Here is a 16,354-nt window from a genome sequence, read left to right as displayed (position 1 = left end):
GGAGCTAGAGTTTGAACTCAGGTCCACTGTCCCTCCAAGGCCAGAGTGCTCTGGCCATCATGCCCAGAGACGTGGTGATCTGCATGGTGTCAACAATGCCATCCCCTCCATGGCTCCAGCACTTGGTTAATTCTAATCACTCTCCAATGCATGTTGCTTTTCCTCAGTTGACATGCAGGTAAGTCAGTATTGATCCTCATGACTATTCTATAATTCAAAATCTCCCTGGTGCCTTCAGAAGTCTTTCTGTATAACTGTGTATAGACTGTTTAATATAAGAGTAACCAACTGATTCATCTTGAGGAATAGATTTCCCCAGTGCCGCTTTTATATCGATGTTGTCTAAAATGAGCAAGTAGCCTTGGGAGCTGGGCTTTTAAGTTGGCAGCATAAGGCCACTGTTCACTCCTCCTCCAGTCTTCTCCCCGGCCTGGATTACTTCCCTTGCACCCTCACTGTGGAGTAAATTTAGAAAATCATGGCTTCAAAGCACATGACACACTAATGCTCTAAAATACATCAAGTCCCTAAAGCACAAGTTACTTGTCTTTCCAGTGGTTACTGCTCCCTGAAGTGAGTTCACTTGCGTGTAAGCTCCACGAGACCAGGAGACAGGTCTGCCTCGTGCTGAGTAAATATTTGTGAGATGGATACAGTCTGTCTGCAGAGGGCTAGTTTCACCATTTTAATGTACGCTTTGCGGTGAAGTTCAAGTTCCCCAATGTTCACTCTGTCCCTTTAAGTGACCCCTGGGGGGCATGTGGTCCCCAGCTTCACAAGATGGGTTTGATATGACATCCCTTATTTAGCTATTTCTTAATATGCCAAGATACTAACGTCTTACTAGCTAAAAGGCAATGCCAATTTCCTTACTGAGAGCAAGAGAAATGTCAATGATCAAGTGACTTTTAGAAATATGTAAACAATAATTCAATAAATAAAGTCATTTACATTGTTTTTCATGGAATTCAGTAAGGGTATTTTCATTTTGATGTGAAAATTTGAGCTTAAGAACATTTTTACTTTTCTTAAATTGTCCTAAGTATCATTCAACGTGGTCAATTCTGTGGATGAAAAAGGGGTTCTATGGGAAGTGGCCTCACAGACTGACGCGATCATAAGTTCCTTGGTGAGGTCATGGAGGTCACGCCCCAGGCCTGTAGCTTCTTTACTAAAAGGCTTACTGTTGCCTTACATGAGCTCTGCCTGGTGTTTCGGTGCATCCAGGTTAACACACCTTTGGAATGTCCCCTTTCACATCCCTCCTTCTAAAGTGGACCAAACTCAAGAGAGCACACGACCTTAACTATCCTGTAGTGCAATCCCTTCCTTGCTTTCTCCCACCTTCATGCAAACTTCCCTCCAGCCTCTCTTTAATCTCAATTGTATTAAAGAAACCGCAAACTGTTCTTCTCCAGAGCCTTTGATGATATCTGGCTCCACAGCAATGGTCATCAGTTTGGCTCAAATAAACTCAAAAATTCACTGCAAGTTTGGACATTTCTTAAGTCGAGAGCTCTAACAGGCTCCCTTTGAGCAACAGAGAACTGTACTAAGGACAAGGACTTGTTATGAGACTTGTACCTGCATTTATCATTCTGTGACCTTGGTCGAGTTTCTTAAACCCTCATAACCCAGGCTTCCTCATCCATAGAATTTAGAGCACCATAAATCACAGCACAGTAATTATGAGAATTAAGTGGGATAACATTTGTGAAAGTGACTAATAACAGTTACATTTTCTGAGTGTTAATTCACACCAAGGTCCTGCTAAGCTCTTTACACATGTTTGCTCTTTAACTCGTATTCCCTATAGAGAGTACTGTTCCTGGTTTACAGAAATTGAGACTGAGGGATCAAGTAATTTGCCGAATGTCAGAAAGCTGTATGGCATCAGCACTGGGTTTTCCAAGTTAGGTTTATCTCCAAGGCTCAAAGACTGAAAGGCTCTCTTTCTTAACCTCCATCCCCATTGCTTATGAGATGCCAAACACAGGCTCTATCACACGGTAGGTGTTCTCCACATGCGAGTTTATCTTCCTCACACCTTCCAGCAGTGACCCTGACTGTTTTCCTATTCCGCACCCTCGGGAGGTACTGACATCTGTCGCCCACACTTTGTTTCACCTAGCATTTCTTAAGCTTTACCTGTTGATGGAAACATAGCCCAACCGTTTGAGAGAAGAGAATTAGAATAATTTCAACTTGAAGAACTCATATGACTATCTACACAGTACCATTAATTGTCCTTCCTCCTGTTTAGGAAGAGTTTTGTACACTGTGCCCATGGTAGATGAACTGTCGATGCTGTGTGCTGTGCTGCAGCAGGAGTGACAGCAGCTGTGGGGTCAAATAGTCCAAAGACCCAGGGCTCATCTCTGCCACTGACTGGCTGTGTGACCTCCATGCAGTTTACTCCCTCTCTGAGCACGTTTTCTCATCTACGGATTGGGGAGAGCAACCTGCCCTTTAAAATTGTGAGGCGTGTTGCCTGGCACACTGTGGGTATTAAATAAACATTAGTTCTCTTCTTCCCCTCACTTTGCCCCACGCTTTTGATGGTTTACAGGTTAAGCACCTGTATGCACAAAATGTGGGTCTATTTTGTATTCAAACAAAGCTTCTGACAATACTTTAAAATAATGGAACTGGTATGTGAAACGAATGCTGCATGTCCAGGCTGCCACGTGAGGAGGTGACGGGTTTATCTCAGTGAGGGACTCCTGGTGAGGGAAGCATGAGAACTTTGCTTGTGTGATTTCTCTTGGAGCCAATTTGTGAGTCACTCAAAGAATGCAGCTTCACTTTTTTTTAATGGTTTGCCTTCCTGGGGTCTTTACTGGCTCCCCATCTTATCCCAACCGGAAGTCTGTGCTCTGGGACAGAAGCAACTTTATGGTATTTTTGACAAAAAGAAAAATAGTGGTATTTTGACTATGCACATTACTCCTTGGGTTCAATGATCTTACCATTACAAAAGATCAAAATTACCACAAAAGAATGGAGATCTAAAGTCAGGAAATACTTAAGAAATCTAAAGGTAATTGCAAAAAGTTTAGTTCCACCACTGATTTGGCATAAGGAAAGTGGCACAGATATTTAGTTATAGACTCTAATGATGACTGCTTTGAAGGGAACTTTATGTGGACTCATGTGTTCAAGTTAGATTGTTGATTTTAAACATTTACCTAATATGAAACTTTGCTGCACAAAAATACTGCAGTTAGTTCAACAGGATTTACTGTGTACTCCTCATAAGTCAAAACAATTCCAGAAGAAATGCTGTAGATTAAGGTCTGGAAACATTTTAGATGGTATACTCTATTAGTAATAGAATTTTGGCATGCACTTCAAATTTATGGATAGTTAATTTACTTATGAATTATATACATATTCTTTAAATTATCATCACATGCATGCATTTATAAAGCATGTGCATTATGAAGCAGACACAATGGCAAGGACAAGATATGTGTGTGAGTGTGTACACATACTCTAGTGTATTCTTTCCTTATTTTGGTGGAACATTTTGTGGATTTCTGGCACATACACATGCATCCTGCTTTCAAGACCACTGTTACAGGTAATGACAATCGAAACAAAGGCACTAAGACTCCTTCTAAATGGTCATTAAGCAAAACTGTTACCTTTTATCTCAGTTTAACAACATTCATTACTTACACTAGAAATCAAATGCAATGCAGATTCACCAAGAGTGCAATTTAGGAGGAAATGCATGAATGCAATTCATCATTATTTGTCCAGTAGACAAAGCCTAACAAACTTGCTAAAAACTGCATGTTGAGCTGACAGAAGACTCTATTAAACAATGTGACACCATAAGTACACAGGAAGACATTTCTGCAGGTTTGATTCCTAAAGTAACCAAAGTCAGATGCAACTTTGAATCTGGTGATTGAAAGAGGCCACCATGATGTGAATTGACTGTGGTTAGATTCTGAGTCCTACAGAGTCAAAGATGTGAACATTATTGACTGAACAACTGTGTTTCCAGCTGAGGAGCCTGGTGCAGTTGCACCAGTATTTGAAACAGCACTCGCAAAGGTGCAAAACACCGTGGTTATGAGAAGCTACCTCACTACAAAGACAATAGCCAGACAGAAAAAGGAGTAGCAGTAATGAGACCACCTGTCTCTAAATTTGTGTGTGGGGGGGATTGCTGTTCGTGTTCTTACTTGAAGTTACAAAACACACTTTTATTCATAAATCCAAAGGACCTATCATACAAAGGATTACTTCCTTATTCTAAATGGTATGCCATGGCAACATCTGGTACAACAAATTAATTCCAGAGTATTAGAGGATAACATATAATTTTATAATATTTAAAGTCCATTTCAATATGAAAAAATTTTTAAAAATAATTATATTACACTAATAAGTTTGGTTTCAGTGTAGAAAAGTCAAAGTCATGAAGAAGAAAAAAGAATGACATTTCTTATTAGTTTGGTAAAATTTGCCGAATTCATATTAAAAAACAGTGGGCCACTGGAAAGACATAATCAGGAGCAGATTTGACAGACTGCAATAAAAACACTTCAGTGTATTTTTAAATGGCAGTTGATTTTTGAACAAAGTGGAATTCTATAAAGGTTTCCTGGGGTAAACCTTTTGGATTCCTTACCTTGCCGTACTTCTGGGCGTAAGAACCTGTGAGCAGTGAGTGAAAAACAATGATGGTTTCATCCAAGTCCCAGACAAACACACGCTGAAGAAAAAGATAAATATCAAAGAATGACCCCATTTTACGGAAGCAGAAATCTCTTTAGAGGTAGAAAACATCTCAATTTGTTATTGGATATCATCATTTTGGCGAAACCTATGCTCCTCATTAATTTTTTTCCAGACTTTCCAGAGCTAACCCTGTAATACCTTGTGGAGCAAGAGTGATACAAGTAATAAGCTTAAAAATCAGATATCCTAATTTGAAACAATTCATCCAAATATTTGATTGCAGTCAGTACTCCACAAGACACATTTGGATTTTATAATAGAAGTGAACTTGAAACTACTTTTTAAAATTTTTATGCTTCATGGATTCATGGAATACTGTAATACATGCAAACAATTAAAATTTTAAAAGTATTTAAAAGACTTCCTAAGTAATCCCTACATAAGTAATGCAAAGTGTGGACTCTTGAGTCAGCTTAGACCATCAGATGGGTGATTTGGCCTGTACAATGTGTGAAAGATTTCAAATTATTGGTCAACTTTTCAAGATTAGGAGATTTCCAACAGACTTTGGGGTTCTGACAGCAGCAGAGGAACTGGAATTTGTGGCAGAGCTGGCTGGCGTTTTGCATGGCAGTGATGGGTGGGCCCTTCGGATTGGGTGAATGCTCCCTGCTCCCCACGAGAGGCTGGCTTCCTAGCCCAGTTTGCCCACTCACTGATTATCACCTGCCGAGTTCCTGCATGCATTCAAATCTGCTGCTGTTGTTCAAGTAAAGGGAATGATCTTTTATGAAGAGGTGCGATGACTATTACTTAACTTTACTAACTCTGGAAATGTCATGTTCTTTCTTAATTGAAGTATGCAGTTGTTTAAGAAGTAACAAGTTATGGTTAAGAATACTTCCTTCTGATGTTTTATAATAAAAACTCAATCTGAATCATATGGATACATCTCAAAAGAGTTTTCAACCAGAAACAAAAATGACACATGGAAATTTTTACAGATATAAAAATTTTAACCTGTATCAGATGATTGGAATTTTTCCTATTTTTAAAAGACAATGCTTCCTTTGCACACAAATTAATTTTGCCTTTCAAAATTATTTGACCCATGTAAATATCTTTCACTACCTTACTACTATCAAAGGAAGTGTTTCTCAGAAAATGACCAACAAGCAGTGGCTTTATTTTTAAAATTTCTGTTTGTGCCAAGGTGGATCAAAAGATGCAATTATCTCAGACTTAGAATTTGTATATCATCATTGTTTTTAAGTTGTTATTGCTTTCAATTTGGCCACTATGATGGCTATATAAATATATATATATAAATATATATATATTTATATATTTATATTTATATATATATAAAATTTGAAGCTTTATGATACTGTAAGCATAAAATATGTATTCACTAAAAGTAAAATTCTCTGAGGATGAGCCAGCATACCTCCAGGTCGCTGTCTGGCGGGGGCGAGGGGTTGTTTTTGCGGCCTCTCCCTCGGGACTTGGACCCGGAGCTCCGACACGTCCTCTCATCAAGGTCTTTAATGGGTGTGGAGGGGCTCTGCACCGTATCAAACTCTCCTGTGAACAACGCAACTCATATCAAGGAGGGCACTTCATTCTGAGATCAGGTATGAGTCTTCACTATTAATTTCGTAACAAATTCTTATACAACAGAAATTTCCTTAGGACAAAAAAAGTAAAGATTTATATTCCCAAATACCCAAAACCCAATGCAGTCAGAGTTTTGGTAGGTCAGACAAATCCATCCCAATTTCAATCTCTGTGATCTATTACACTCGAATGCCGTTAATACTCCATGTGCCTTCAAGGTTCTGTTTTCCCCCCACTTACATATTTATCTCAATTTAGATCTGTTCTCGCCTCCTCACATCAGAGTTCAGAGGGTGAACCATCTCCTGGATCAATGCCATGCCTCCCTCCACCTGCAAACTTGGCTCCCCAGCCGCACCTTGCAGGGAGTCTTGCTCTGTTGTCTATTAATCAAACCCTGTCTCACCTTCCTTCTAACCTTTCTTTTCTGGGGCTGCAGGTAAGTTTAAAAGCCCTTGCCTTTGACCTTGCATTTCCATCTAGAAGCTATCTGCTTGTAATCTTCTTTTTCTTAAATGACACTTCTTAAAAGAAGAGTGCATGCTAGTGCTGTCCAACAGAAATGTAATGAGAGCCCCAAATGGAACCACGTGTACAATTTAAAATTTTCACAAGCCTCATTAAAAAATACATAAACACGTAAAATTAACTTTATTTGTGTGTGTTAATTGACCTAATTTATCCAAAATGTTCATTTCAACATGTAATCAACATAAAGCTTATCAATGACATGTTTTACATAACATGTCATTTCCATTTCACACCGAATCCTGCGTGGTCTGCACTCACAGCAGGTCTCACTGTGTACTGGTTACAAGTGCCCAACTGCTCTGTGTTTCCAGCAGCACAGGATGGGACAGCACGTCTCTCTCCACTGCCTGACATCCAATTTGCCATAATCTAGCTTCAGTTCATCCAGACTCTAAAACTACTCTTACGCAAAGTCCCCAATAATTACCTCATTGACAAGTGCAATGGATTCAGTCCTTATCTTTCTGGATCTCCATGCGGGCTTGGATCCTCCTAAACAGCACATCCTCAGAGCCATTATTTGGCAGCTGACACCTGCACTCTCCTAGTTCTAGACTCTCCCTTACCAGTCCTTCTCTGCCTAGGAGACATGGACTTTTTCCTCCTCCCATTCCCTACATGCGGACACTTAAGGGTCTCATACTGTGATCACTGTTCTTCTCATGCCACATCATCTGGGTGATCTGACCCTCTCAGAGGTTAATCACCTTCTGTGTGAAGACCCAAAGATTGTCTTCATGTTAAGTTTCAGACTTTGTAGCTAATTGATTTCTGCATGTCCCACAGATGCCTGAAAGTCTGACATGTCTGAAACTAACATGTAAGATGTGAAGCATCTTACAAGTTAGGAAGTGCTGACTGGTGGCAAATCTGTGTGTGTGAGGGGTGCTAGGTTAAGGCAGAGGTGCAGCAAAACCTCACGAGTAACAAGAGTCAGTTTTACCCTACGGCAGCAAATATTTTACTCAATCTCTGTGAATCTCAGTTTTTTATATTAAAGCATAAGGCAATAGCAGCTACCTTTTTGAATTACTGAGATAGATCTGATTTATATTTAATTGGCTTTAAATCATATGCATGAAGTAAACACTCTATTAGAGCCTGATAGCAAACGATGCTACATTTAGGTTACGCAATTTTTAAACATAAAGATGTTATGACTATCATGCTCTATCATGAAATTAAAGTAAAATAATTGTGAAGACAGCTGAGGAGATATTTATCTAAATAATCAAATGTGAACAAACTAGTAAACATTTAGGTAATATTTTTTTCTGAGATGTTCTAAATAAATAGCAAATTTTACACAGCTAACTTGTAATTGTTTATAATGGTTATAACATCTTCTTTGAGAAACGCTGTGCATGTCAGGACAGCATAAAAAAAATGTGGTTGCTCCAAACACTATCTGCTCTTAAAACATCGCTAGAGCTGTTCACTGCCTGAGACTCTGCTACCACCCGTGCGAGAGCTGACAGCAGAGTAAAAAGTTCTTCAGTTCTGAGGGTGAATGTAGCCCTGCCATAGAGCAAATCATGTTTCAGCTTACTTGCATTAAGTAGGCATTAATTAGGCTTTAGGTATTTAAACATTCATCAACTTCTAAAATATGGCACACACAATTTTTTCTAGTTTTAGTTTTTCTTAACAGAATTTTCCTAAGGTTATTATGTCCTGTAAATCAAATGTCTTTTTTCAAATAAAATGCTGATCAAATTAGCCCTCTACTTATTAAATAAGCTTATAATAATTTTGGGGGGATGACATCCCATACAACCTGTCTTTCTATTTGTTATACATCATTTTTCAGGTGTTAACTGTCATAAGGCAGCTTTGTTCTTGCAACAGTTCAAGAGCTGAAAGGACAAAAACGTGCAAAATCCCAAAGTCACTGTAATGTTACAGGTGGTTGATGGTTGACTAGATCCATAAGAGTTTGGCAGGAACAGCTCAGCTATTCCAAGGAACAGGGAGCCAAAAGCTATCATAGGAAAGGAAGTGAAAGGAACAGGAAGAGGAAGGGGAAAAGACTGTTCCCAGGAAGTGTCTGGGCTTCCATAAAAGTAGGACTTGATACCACTGATTCATTCCAAGTTACTGAAAAATCTTAAAAGGGCTCTAAGAATCTGAAAAAAAAAAACATGAGTGGAAGTGTTTTGATGGAGGTAAAGGCATAGCTTTTTAAAGAACTAAGAAGAGTACCTCCACATTTATTAAACTTTTAGTATTTGCCATGTACTGTCTTCGTTTTAAAATGTTTATTGAAATATGTTTGGCTTTATTCACTGCTTATTATGTCTGTGTGACTGGTTCACACCTGTAGACTGAGACAGTTGTTCTTCCCTTAATATGGCTAGAACTTTATTATATTTGTACACCATCATCTGTATCTATTTTGTTCACAGACATTCAGGTTATTCAGAATTTTAGGCAATTAAGAATAAAGTTGCCACAAACATTCTTTTTCTTGTCTTTATGGACATAAACTCCTATTTCTCTAATTTATGTGTTAGCAGAGGGCTTGCTGAGTCAGAGGAAAGACATACATTCATGTTTAGTAGACTCTGAAAACCTTTCTCTAAAGTGGCTGTATTAACTCACTCTCCTACTAGGAACAAGAATTCCAGTTGCTCCACATTCTTGCCAATTCTTGAGATTGCTAGTCTCTTCATATTCATCATTGTGAGGTTATGGTGGTATCTCACTGTAGATTTAGTTAGCATTTTCTTGATGAGTAATGATGTGAAATGCTGTTTTTATATTTTCATTTCCCATTTGGTATCTTCTTTTTATGATATAACTGTTGCCCATTAAAAAAATCAGGCTCTTTTTCTTACTGATTTTTAAACACTCTTGTTATAAACATTCTTTATCTATCTCCAACTCTATCCCTAACTCCATCCTCCCTCTAGCTCTACCTCTACCTCTGTCTCTATGATATAAACCTCTCTTTGACCCAGTGAATTTGGTCTTTCACTATCCTCTTCTAAAAATGGGAAAACTGAACACATGTGGGACCAAACTTCCCAAGATAAAACAGCTCGTATGTGGAATTCTGGTGTGATTCCAGAACTCCTGCTTTAACCACTAGACTACACTTCCTCCCCAAATAGTAGCAGACCCTCCAGATTACAAATGTAGTCAAGAGTTATAGACACTTTATACAATTTGTGAGAGTGAGAGCCAACCAGTTCATCAGAAGAACTTCATAGTCAAAGAGCAGGTTCTGAAGGGGCCAAGGCTATATCTGGGCTCCTGGAGCCACCATCCAGGTGGAACTGTTCTGACCTCTGTATCTTCTGAAGATGCTATCCTTTTTTCTGATAAAGGGTAAAACCAGTAACTTGAGCTCAATTGGTCATTAAACATTTGTTGACACGCCCTCCTTTTTTTTTTTAAAGAAGAAAGTTGTCAATTCCAGAGCCTCTGCCAAATTTCACTCAGGTAATTGCACCAGGGTACATTAATGCTGCAGGTGGGGAAAGTGCAGATCGGCAGAGCGGTTGGTTAACTGTGGTCAGTTCTTTCTATCTGAATCCTCTTGTGACCTTCTAGTAAATGAATTAGCACTTCGCTTTCCTTCCTATCCTAAGTGAAATGCCATGAAGCTGTGGAAAGTCTACTGAGTTCTGCCTAAAAAAACTGGCATCTTTTCAAAGAGTGGAGTGATCTTACTATATCCCTTACTTTTTTTGAAGCACTTGTAAAGTTTAATTAGCTAATGTATTGTAATGTTTGCCAAGGCCTCAGAGTGAAGAATAATATTGTTACAAGTCACTAATTATATCCTTTCAAAATTTAAAGATGTTTAAAATATTTTAAAAAGGAGGAGCTAAAAATATCTCTAATGTGGTAACAGTCATCAAACTTTCTGAATGCAAATCGAGAGTATAATATATACTTAAGATAATCTTTATGTTAAAAGCAAAGAGAGATCTTTATGAAGATAATGAACTAAAGTATCTGTTCTTAATCAGCCTGGTAATGTTTCTTTTAAAAACATTGTCAAACTACCTAATAAGGTAAAGTAATAACTGAATGCTATTTGCAATTTCCAAATAACACTGGTCATTACCAACTGCCTCAGGCATATTCTTGGGTCAACACTATACATGATTGAATAATTGTCCTTTAATCAGTACAATAGGGAACAACTGTACCTTCCATGCTTTAGATATTTAGATCCAACCTTATTTCTTTAGAGCTTATCTCTAATTCAAAACAACAAGCTCTGTCTTATAAAACATGAAGTATGTTTCTATTTTAAAAATGGGAGAAGTCAACAGTGAAAGATTTATGAAAAATTGTGTTTTTAATTATTAGGCCTCTGTTTTAATTCCAAAATGCAGGGCTAGTTACTGGGAAACAATTTTCATACTCTTAAACTAAAGGTCTCACATTTCATCAGTAATAGAGAAAAATCTCACAATTGTAAATGTGTTTACTTTTTTTGTGTATGTCATATCTGAAAAGGCAAAATCAAACTTAAATGTACCTTGATTAAAGTTCTGAGATCACAGAATATGTTAAAAATCCAGACATGTGTGTTGTTATGATTTTGGTTGAGAGAATAATATAGGTACAAGTAGAAATAATTTCTTCTTTAAATTCAATGATCTGATAAGATATGAAAATTATCTATTATATCTATAAAATCTTCACATAACCCATGACCACAAAGATTCCTCCATGTCTTCTAGAAGTCAGTTCTAGTTTTTACATGTATTGTATATAGCATGAGTTACGAGTTGAAATTCTGGTGTGCTTTTTTTTGTGGGTTTTCTTTGTATTTTTGTTTTGGTATATGCCTGTCCAACTGTTCTAGTGCCATTTTTTGAAAAAGTATTCATTCTCCAATTGCCTTTGCACCTTTGCCAAAATCCATTTCCCAGTATATGTATATTGGTCTATTTCTGGACCCTCTGTTTTGTTCTGTTGCCAATACCACACATTCTTGATTACTGTGTTCTACAAGTCTTGAAATCAGGCAATGTAAGCCCTCAAACTTTATTCTTATTTTGCAAAAATATTCCGGCTGTTCTAGTTTCTTTGCCTTAAATTTTAGAATCATCTTGATCATTTCTCCACTAACTCCTGCTGGAATTTTGACTGGGCTTATGATGACTCTCCATTAAACTTGCTTTTAACTTCAAATACTTTATCTGGGTTAAATATGTGTGAGCAAATACAATTCCAATAAGAAGTCAAGTAAATTTCAGACAACAAAAAATACATTAGACTTTAAATATGTGCTAATTAGACAAAGATATGAGACTGCCTAGCAATGATCCTACAAATCCTAGAAATGCAGGGAACACTCATTGACTGGAGGTACTGATGACTCACACAGGAAGGAACTACACAGTCTCTCAAGCATAAAGGGAATATGGCTAGTTACATCCAAAGGAGTTAATGTAACACCTTTTCCAGGCTGTCAAGATCTTCACAAAATAATTAGCCTGGTGAAAGGTCCACTGACCTTTATACATCCTTTTATATTCATATGTACACTGACATTTAAAACTAAAAGCTGCTAACTGCACCACATCTAAAAGAAGTGCTTTCTGAAATGACAGAAGTAGTTCATCTTATACAGTGTACTAGCACCCATTAAGCAGCAGCATAACTGTCTGGGAGCTTTCAGCTTTGGTTCTAACTGTCCATTTTCTCCAATATGTATGTATTTATTCATCGATGCTCACCCAGAAACATTTTTCATTGCTTTTTAGGGAGAGAGGAAGGGAGAGAGAAGGGAGAGAAACATTGATGCGAGAAAACAGCATTGATTGGGTGCCATCTGACGGGGGACTGACCCAGGCATGTGCTCTGACTGGTAATCGAACCCGCAACCTTTCAGTTATGGGACGACACTCCAACCAACTGAGCCACACTGGCCAGGGCCATTTTCTTAATATTATTAGACACAGCAAAACATATGAAAGTATTTCACCTGGATGAAGATCTGTACCTGGTTGGCTAGTCAGTCCTGGGAGAGATTCCTGCAACTGATAGGTTGAGGTTGAAGATGACGTGCCATCAGCTGTGTTATTTGATGTCATATACGCTCCATATGTCGATGCTGAGTAATACTGTGCATACTGGTTTTGGCCAAAGGCTGTGTAAGATGGATAATCCTGAAACAGTAATTAAGATATGTGTGTGTTTTACAGCTTGAAAGAAAAGCTATCACTATGGTATATTGTAAGATTAGTATTTGACTCTGCATGTTTTGCAGCCCAGAGCTTTGAGATGATCCGAATGAATGGAGACTATTTTGCGGGCGCCTTCTGCATGCACATGGTCATGAACTACCCTGCTGATTTTGCACACCAGATCTAAGACCCACATTTTAATCTGTCTAAAGCGTGCATATACTTCACTGTGCCCTACAATTATTTATCCAAGGATTTAAACTATCAGGTCTTATGCAGTTGAAGAGGCAATAAAACAAGGAAATCAGCTCACATTCCCAGCATCTGTTCTCATATAGCTTCTAACATCACCTGCAAGGAGCAGGTATGGCTGCCCCTCCCAGCTTCCATGCACACCTCCAACTGCATTACTGTGATTTTTATCACAGTAATTTTGCTTTCTTAGCAGGAGGTAAAGAGTAAACGAAAGAAGATGAATAAATAACTTTCCTGTCCAGTTTTTCACAGGATACATGCCACCTGAGGCCTTGACTTAAAGATTTTAGTGAGATTTTCAAACATTTAATTTGCCCATTTGTTACAGAGAGAAAAAAAAAGCATGGGTCAACTCCTCTGACTTGCTTTTTACTAAAAATTTTTAAGAAGCTTACAATGATCTAAATTATCCTTCAAAATCCTTTTACATTAATATAACGAACAGGGATTTGTTGCCATAATTGGTGTTTAATATATCTAGTGTGTTTTAGCCCAAAGTGTTATTAATGCTGACACAGCCTTGGTCAGGATTAGGCATCCCTACTGCATGTTCGTAAGGGAATAAAGATCCACATTGGATGTGATTTCTGAAAAAGGAAATTCTCTGTATAAGTAAATATGTGTATAAGCAAATCTTGTCCAAAAGAATTAATTAGTATGGCAGAAAACTGAAATTCTATTTATCTGTTAATTTCTAAATTTGATGTTCCCCATTATCAGCAGTGAGCCAATAAAAAAGCCCTTAGCAATATTTGGACGAATTTCATAGCAACACATTTTTTCAGAGGAAAGTGGGAAAAATGAACGTTTACATAGTGATTACTTTGTGTCAGGTACTGGTCTAAAGCCTTCAGTGGATTTAGTGATTGAATCCTCCCAACGCCCTGTTCGGTATTATCATTATTTCCATTTTACATTGAAGTGGACAAAGGCACACAGTGCTTAAGTGATCTGCCCAGGGTCAGACAGCCAGCAAGTTTCAGGGCAGAGACTGGAAGCCAGAGAGCCTGACCAGCACCTGTGCGCTAAAGCGCTCTGCTACAGCCTTAAGGAAGATGAATTTACATACTGGAAAGGTCCAGACTACCAGGTTCCTGTAAATGTAATGTCTTTTTGGTACTTAATGAAGAGTGCCTTTGCTTCTCTTCATTTCCACTATTGTCACCCTGGTCCAAGCTACCTTCACTTCCTATTGTAGCCAACGGACAGGTTTTCTAATTTGTGTCCTCGCTTCCATTTTGGGTTCCTCCAAAGTCCCTGAAGCCAGAGTAATCTTTTCCAAACATAAATCACACAACGCTAGTCTCCTGCTCAAAATCCTTTCATAGCTTTCCGTTGGGCTTGGAATAGAATCAAAATTCCTTCCTATACACCACAGGGCCCTACATGGGCAGGGCCCTGCCCATCTCCACAGACATGTCTCCCCACGGGACCCTCAAGTACAAACTGAACTCCAGCCTGCTTTCTGTTTGCAGACACACCACGTTGTTCATTCCCCAGGGGTCTGGTACAGGCTGCTTTCTATGCCCGAGCCACCCCTGCGCTCATTCCTCGCCCAGCCCTTAGGGGACCTGGCCTAGATGTCGGTTCCACTGAAAGGCCTTCCACAAAATCACCCCTGCGCAAGTTAGACTTCTAATAATATTTTTAATAGGACCTGTTCTCTCCCCTTATGCTTTCTAATTATATATTTATGTGTGTTTACTGGTTTGTTATTTGCTTCTCTCAGTGGGCTGTAAACTCCACGAAGTAGGAATCACATCCGATCCACCCTGCCCCCCACCTCATTTCCCTGGATACAGACCAGCTCCTAATACAGAATTAAGTACTCAATGAGTATTTGCTAAAATAATAAATTGGTATTCAGTCCATAGTCCAAAATACAGGCTACATTTATATTGGGACCACTGTATTTAAATATTCAGGGAGCACTGGATCTGTTTTACGATATAAATCTTTCCTGTCCTTTATGAACCTTTCATTCTCTCAAGCAGAACAGAGGTAACTCTTTCCCTTACGCTATAGCACTATCTAGTAACCTAAAAAATAAAAAAATAGAAAACAACAGTAGTTCAAGAGTAATTTTATTTAGTAACATGATATTTTGGACTAAAACTGACAGCACAATCCAATTATTGATTATAGTTCAATCAATTAATGTTCACAAACTGTTTTATCAAGAAAAATAAAATTACATTTAGTTATTTTGTTTAGTCTGAAATTAAATAATGTCTAGTTTAAGATTATAGGAAAGTATGCAATACATTTTGTAATTCCATGCCAAATGATTAAAATAATCACAGCTTAAATGTTTAAAGGGCAAAACTTGAACAAACAGGATACCTAAAATATATAGAATTACACATATCCCCCAAATTCTGGGGGATTATGCACTTACATGGCACTGAAACTATTCTTCCAAACTCAGAAATAAACATAAAAGGTGTAAGTACAAGGAACCACTATACCTGTTGTGAGCCGGTGAAATTCGTTGAATTGGAAACTGAATTATTTGCATAAATAGTAGATGATGGTGCAAAACTAGAACCTACAGGTAAATAAAAAATTGCTTGTTAAAGTACTTACTGTAAAATAAAAATATTTCACTTTTCAGAACTCGATGAGATAAATACATTTTTGATTTTGTTAAGACAGCGATATTTGACATTGAGAGATTTATAAGGAAAATGTGCTTAACTCTGTCCCTCTCGTAACAACAGATAACATCTAGAACAGCGTTAACAAGGATTGCAGTGAACCTTCAAGGCTTGAGTGTCTAGAAGTGTAGAAGCACTCACAGAATAAAATACTCTGCAGACAGACTACTTACACACTACTGGAACTTCCAGACTATTGAACTTTCAAGTGGTCATATCAACTGCATTTGCATACAAAAATCACCTGAGTTAAACATTTGCAGAGGGTTAGCTTAAGAGATCAACACACACAACCCACTTAGAATTAAGTGGTGCTTCCAACAACCTGTCTTTTCATTCCTCTATTCTTTCCTTAGAACAAAAAGTGCTAGGAGCTAGGGCTCAGACTCATAGGGTTGATATTTCAATAGTCTCAGATTTGAGGGCCTTCTAAATTTTACTATTTGG

General features: G+C 38.1%; 1 protein-coding gene across 8 annotated transcripts in view; it reads right to left on the bottom strand.

Annotated features, from left to right (window-relative positions):
• The window catches only part of EYA4 (EYA transcriptional coactivator and phosphatase 4), a 256,090-nt gene that overhangs the window by 24,385 nt on the left and 215,351 nt on the right, over positions 1 to 16,354 (bottom strand). For 6 of the 8 annotated variants that reach the window (XM_045843080.1, XM_045843079.1, XM_045843085.1 and 3 more), the window contains 4 exons: positions 15,719 to 15,798; positions 12,794 to 12,977; positions 6,143 to 6,279; positions 4,646 to 4,729 (listed from right to left, as the gene is read on the bottom strand). In XM_045843080.1, coding sequence (XP_045699036.1) covers positions 4,646 to 4,729; positions 6,143 to 6,279; positions 12,794 to 12,977; positions 15,719 to 15,798 — 485 coding nt within the window. The remainder of the gene's footprint in view (positions 1 to 4,645; positions 4,730 to 6,142; positions 6,280 to 12,793; positions 12,978 to 15,718; positions 15,799 to 16,354) is intronic. The other 2 variants (XM_045843082.1, XM_045843084.1) reach the window with 1 other exon arrangement.

This window comes from Phyllostomus hastatus, unplaced genomic scaffold, assembly GCF_019186645.2.
Source record: "Phyllostomus hastatus isolate PE091 unplaced genomic scaffold, TTU_PhHast_1.1 phas_contig_40, whole genome shotgun sequence".
Lineage (NCBI taxonomy): Eukaryota > Metazoa > Chordata > Mammalia > Chiroptera > Phyllostomidae > Phyllostomus > Phyllostomus hastatus.
Note: the sequence above shows the minus strand (reverse complement) of the source record. Positions and strands in the feature narration are given on the sequence as shown.